The sequence below is a fragment of the Etheostoma cragini genome, chromosome 11, assembly GCF_013103735.1.
Source record: "Etheostoma cragini isolate CJK2018 chromosome 11, CSU_Ecrag_1.0, whole genome shotgun sequence".
Taxonomy (NCBI): Eukaryota; Metazoa; Chordata; class Actinopteri; order Perciformes; family Percidae; genus Etheostoma; species Etheostoma cragini.
The window spans coordinates 915,109-921,388 of record NC_048417.1 but is presented as its reverse complement, the minus strand read 5'-3'; the positions used below and the strand labels follow the sequence as shown (position 1 = coordinate 921,388).

The following is a 6,280-nucleotide window of genomic DNA, read 5'->3' as shown; positions in this document are numbered from 1 at the left end:
CTCTATCCAGGAGTATGGTTCCAGACCCGAGACTATGCGTAAAGGTAAGCCCCACCCGATCTAACTGGTAGCGCTCCACCTCCCACACAAGTTTGGGCTCCTTCCCCCACAGAGAGGGGATGTTCACCATCCCCAGGGCCAGCCTCTGCCGCCCGGGTTTGGTCCGTCATGGGTGGCAGCGCACCCGAACCAAGCGGTTCCTCCCCCAGGTGGTGGACACATGGTATGGAGAGAAGGGTGCCACGTAGCTTCTTCTGGCTGTGACCAGTCGGGCTCCGTTGCAAACTCGCTCACCAGGAACTCAATGACGAGCCCTCCGTCTGAGCCTGGCTACAAACAGAGGCCCCGGGCTTCCTCCGGGCAGAGTCACTCCCTCTCTGCCTGGCTTACTCATAGGGTATTTCTGGCCCCTCACCTGACTGGTCTGAACCAGCCCATCTCAGCTCAACTGGAGCTGATGGTGTGTTACAGGGTATCCTGTTGCATTGCTTAGGCAACAGCTCGACCCTGTGGGGCAATCAGTTATGTAACATGTAACAGGAAGTCAGCAGGATTGTGCGCTACCTTTGTGCGTGTCAGTTGTGCAGCATGTCAATACACATATCTTAATGTACACTTTGTATAGCATCATTATTCACCAACTTGCAACATGGTGTCAGTGCAACTGAGCTGGTCCAGGCTCCAGTGGCTGGTTTTAGAAAGTAAGGGACGTCAATTGTTTCAACAATGAGCCCCCGCGTGTACAGAACAGTATATGGTGATGCTAGCTAGAGAGTGACTTAAGAGAGCCAGTGGTGTAAAAACGTAGCAGTGAGTTAAAGAAATAAAACATTTTCTCCATTTTGTCACTAGGAATGCAGCTGTTGTAAGCATCTCACCATCACTAACGGTATCCACATTAATATTTAGATGCAACAAATGCTATCCAGCTCCAAAAGCCTAAAAGTCGTCCTCGTCCTGTCTTAGTGATGTAAACCGGCTCGTTTCAGAACATCGCAGAGCGGTGCGTTGTAGTAGTTGCAAATTTCAACTCATCAATTTGAAAATCTTCGATCAAAACATGTCCTTAGAGTGCAATTCTTAATATGACAGAGTGATGTAATCTGACCAAACAAAGTTCAACAACATGTATGAGTTCAGGCCTCCAGAGTCGGATCAAGATGTTTACATATTAGTAGCTTTTCCTTTGGAGAGATTAATGAGATCCATGGAGGCTGATGCAGTCTGATAAAAAACCTCAAACAGGTCACAGATCCAACTCTGTGTTTGTCGGACCACACCAGTGTGTATCAAGGTCAGGTACTGATGACTGAATAACACAATATCAGGTTATATGACACTTCTAGTAATTTACTTGTTTTGTTCATTAACATTTTGTTTCAGACAATCTTAATGGATTATGACTTTAATGTAACATATATAACTTTTGATGGACATGTGGACGTGCAGAAATACAGATATCTGTATTTTGTGATCATGTTTACAGCATATATCCTCATAATTTGCAGTAATTCTATCATTGTGTTTGTCATAGTGATTAACAAATCCCTCCATGAGCCTATGTACATTTTCATTGCAGCATTGTTAATCAACTCTGTTCTTTACAGCACTGCTATCTATCCAAAGCTTTTGATTGATTTTTTATCTGAACGACAGATCATATCTTATTCAGCCTGTCTCTTTCAGTGGTTTATGTGTTACACTCTAGCAATTTCAGAATTCTTCCTGTTGTCAGTCATGGCCTATGACAGATATGTGTCTATTTGTAAACCTCTGCAATATCACACTATCATGAGAAAAACAACTGTTAATATTCTCCTGATTTTAGCTTGGATTCTACCTGCTTGTCAGTTTTCAGTGGGACCATTGCTGATTGCTAATAAAAAACTCTGTTACTTTATTTTGAAAGGAATAATCTGCAACAGCACAGTCAACAAACTTCACTGTGTTCCTTCAACAGTACTGAATATATATGGCTTGATTGTGTTTGTAAGTGCTGTACCTCTCCCTGTACTCTTCATACTCTTTACATACACCAGGATATTTATAGTAACCTATCGAAGTAGTAGAGAAGTCAGGAGAAAAGCTGCACAGACCTGTCTACCCCACCTGTTGGTTCTGATTAACTTTTCCTGTTTGAGTACATATGATGTTCTTCTAGCTCGACTGGAAACAAATTTTTCCAAAACCGTTTACTTAAGCATGTCTTTACAAATGATTTTGTATCATCCTCTCTTTAATCCGATCATATATGGACTGAAAATGAAAGAAATTTATAAACACCTTAAGAGGTTTTTCAGTTGAGACAATAAAAATAATAATGATCTTGTCAAGTAATCACAAAATGACAACTGAAGTTTTATATGTGTTTCTGTAATCAAATTAAATGTTGTTACCATTGTGGACATTTTTATCAGTACCATATATTCCTCTGTCAAGAGCCAAGACAAGTGTATGTCATTGTGATTTTTGTGTCGATCTTGTATTTTGTCTGATTCTGCAAAATAAAGTATGTATGGAGTTATACATGTAATGTGTGTTTTCCTAATGGAAAAAGAACAATTAAAAAAGATACCATATTATTTTCCTGTGATATGTTTTATTTATTAGCACTATTTGTAGACTATAGGCTACCTTGTGACTAACAAGAAAACCACCACTGGGAGGTTTCTTACCGCTTTAGATTTATTTGGTAAATCCTGAACTGCAGAACTGATTAGGGATTTATGGAAGTGTTTATATTCTTGGACTTTTTGATATTATTGTTATTTCCCATTCAAAGCACACAGCCGTCCTTGGAGGTATGGATCTCATCTTGAATTTTCTCTCCCAGGGTTTTTCCTTTGTTTTCCTAAACAGGGCTGGGAATTCGTTATGAGGGTCAGCCTGTAAATACTATGGAGACACTCACCCTAACGGAAACCAAGTAACACCTCTAAGATCAGATTTAAACAATAAAAGACTATAAAATACTAACTATGATGTCCTGCCGTCCCCCCAAAAACCAAACTCCAACAGCAAACAAACTTTTCCTGGTGGGTTGCCAGACCAGTCTCAGCAGCCGCGTGCTCGACTGCGACCTGCAACCATTTGCTGCATGTAGTAGTAGTTTATTTGAACATGTAAAACATTAAAATAAAATATGTTTGAACATCCATTCATGCATACATGTATGCTGTATAATTAAAATGACAGATAAATAAGGTCATGTACTTCTCAGCACAATCTTCCAAAATAATTGACAAGTAAAAAACAACAAACAATACAATCTTTAAAAAGCATTTCATACAGTTGATCATGAAATATTCTTACAAAAAAATGGAAGGATAGCACATCAGAGGCGTGAAACATGATTGGATGAAAAACTTAGTAGAAAACTGGAGTCAGTATGTACAAATGGGTCATCTATGGTCGGTGAGCATTAACAATTCCTGAGGCGTCCCACAGGGTCCGTATTAAGCCCCAAAACGGTTTATCCTCTAACTTAACGGCAATTTGAAAGTATCAAATTTACTAAAATATATTGTTTTTGAAGACAACACAAATTTAATTGTTGTTACAGGAGATTATTTCTTTGTTTTAATTCAAATACTGTAAGATTAAAGATAGATAATTGTTGGGTTTCTGTAAACAACATCCCAGAGTCCGGTCTAGACCTGCTCTTTATGAAAGACCTGGGAGATAAATAACATCCCAGAGTCCAGTCTAGACCTGCTCTTTATGAAAGAACTGGGAGATAAATAACATCCCAGAGTCCAGTCTAGACCTGCTCTTTAAGGAAAGACCTGGGAGATAAATAACATCCCAGAGTCCAGTCTAGACCTGCTCTTTTTGGAAAGACCTGGGAGATAAATAACATCCCAGAGTCCGGTCTAGACCTGCTCTTTGTGGAAAGACCTGGGAGATAAATAACATTCCAGAATCCGGTCTAGACCTGCTCTTTATGGAAAGACCTGGGGATAAATAAAATCCCAGAGTCCGGTCTAGACCTGCTCTTCAATCCATGTCCGAAGCTAACGTTAACAGCTCTTTATGGTTAACAGCTGACCGGTGTTTACAAAATGACGGCCAGAAGTTTTTTGTTTTCAAACGTCATGATAACCACCCCCCCACCCCAGCACCTGACACAACTGGTTCTTATATCTAGACCAGTGCTAAGTTGGTGCTGAGTTGGAGCCTGTTTTCTTGGCCCAGAGACAGGTTTATTTGTGTGGAAAAGCAAAGAACCGGTTTGATATTTGGCACTGACTCCGAACCACCAACAGAACTGCCTTGGTGGAAAAGACATATTAGAGGCAGTGGAAAAGGCAAAAACCTGAAGCAGAACCTGGCTCTAGGTGGGTGGCAATCTGCCACGGCCGCTTGGGGGAAACAACCATTTTTAACTATAATATTTGTAGAAATATGACTTATGATAATTATAGCATTGGGTATGGAACAACATGAACAGTAGCAGTTAATGTAGCAGTAAAAATACAAGAATCGTGGGTAATTAAAATGATCATAACTGAACTTGCAGTGGACGTTGAGCAGGAACACGGCAACAGGCGCAGCCAGGATCCAGGTGCAACCACAATCCAAGGAAATCTTGTATTTGGGAAAGTACAAGGACACCAGGGAAGAAGCTTACAGTAAATACTACGTATTCCCTCCGCTTAAATATATCTTACATAAAGATACCAATCTGGGAATGTTAACGGTGTTGTTGATCTCTAAATGTTGGAACTTCAATGTGGCACAGACCGCTACAGGAAGTCATTCATAATATACTATGCTAATACTGCACTATACTATATATTATACTATACTAATACTATACTATATATTATAATATACTAATACTGCACTATACTATATATAATACCAGTGGTTCCCAAACTAGTTCAGCTCAAGACCCAAAAGAGAAATTTGGTGTCTCCCCGGGAACCAAATTTACAAAAATACACCATGAATCATTGTAACATCTACATTTTTGAAACTGTGAACAAAAGATGGAACAAACCATTAATTTAAATTTATATGAATTATATTTATTCCATTATAAAAGTAAACAAAACCAGAAAAGGTCTCTATTCTCCTTTCTGTGTCTCCCCCCTTTCTCAATTCATTCATCCCCTCCGATCATCCCTCAGTATAGACACCAACATTTTTTTAAATAAGGCTGACTTGAATTTAATGAGATGTATGGGGCTGGTTGAAGATATCAACCAGCTGATCTTTTCTAGGATCGGTTTTTGAAATTGCCCTTCTAAGGTCATTCTGAGGTCATGCTGAGGTCATGCTGAGCATTTGGTCTGTTCTCTGCCAATTGGCGACCCAATAAAACGAGTCTGCGACCCATTTTGGGTCCCAACCCTAAGTTCGGCAAACATTATACTATAAATCCTGTTCAGTAACACTTGAAAATATATGGTTTTCTCGCCTAAATTTTTACCCTTAAAAAGGTGCTGCTGTTTCCACATGCTTTGGCCCTCTGGGATGACCCTGAGTTCATTGGGAAGGTAACACTCCCAACTTGTTGTTTCTAGTGGAAGTGTGACACTAGGCCTTACTGACACAGAGCTACAGAGGTTAGAACACAGAATTTCTATTTCCGTCCAAGTAAATCATCTGTAAAATTAATAAAAAGCACTACTGTAAGCATATTATAGGGGCTATATACTAAAATAGTACTCTAGCCACATGTCTCAACTTAGAACAGAAAAAATCCAGAAAAAAATGACTTATAAAATGGATTTTATATGAATGTATTTCTACAGATATGTCTGTGCGTTTGTCTTATTTCTTATTTCTAAAAAAGCCAAGAAAGTGCTAAATACAAAACTTCTGAAGAACAAAAACACATCCACATCACTCACAGATATGTCTGAAAGAAGTACATACATAGATTTATAGAAATAAGTAATCATAATTTTATGAAATGGTGAAACGCCATCAGAAGTCCATATTTTTGCCTTCAGACAGCTGTAAGAGATCACAGGAATAGTTTTTGTTGGCCATGTTTGGTATCAATCAACTCGTCTTCTTATTGGCTACACATGGATGCCAGTTTTATGACCTTATCTTTTAATTTGTGGGCTACACTGTCAATCTTTCCCACGTGGGCCCAATGGGGAGTGTGAGATTTCATTTGCTTAGCTTGGGGGTATCTTGAGATACACTGATCCTATTGGCTGGGAACAACGTTCATTGCAATCTGCATAAGCCAGAGAATGTAACGCTAGGCTCGTTCGAGATGAACTGCGCCTCGCCTGTAAAGTGGACGAGAGCAGGCGGCAGC

The 6,280-nt window shown here is 39.6% G+C and overlaps 1 protein-coding gene across 1 annotated transcript; it reads left to right on the top strand.

Moving 5' to 3' along the window:
• The first annotated feature begins 1,392 nt into the window (after positions 1–1,392).
• LOC117953162 (olfactory receptor 10J4-like) lies at positions 1,393–2,304 on the top strand. Its single transcript, XM_034885974.1, has one exon. It carries the CDS (start codon positions 1,393–1,395, stop codon positions 2,302–2,304), a length of 912 nt encoding a protein of 303 aa, XP_034741865.1.
• Positions 2,305–6,280: the final 3,976 nt, after the last annotated feature.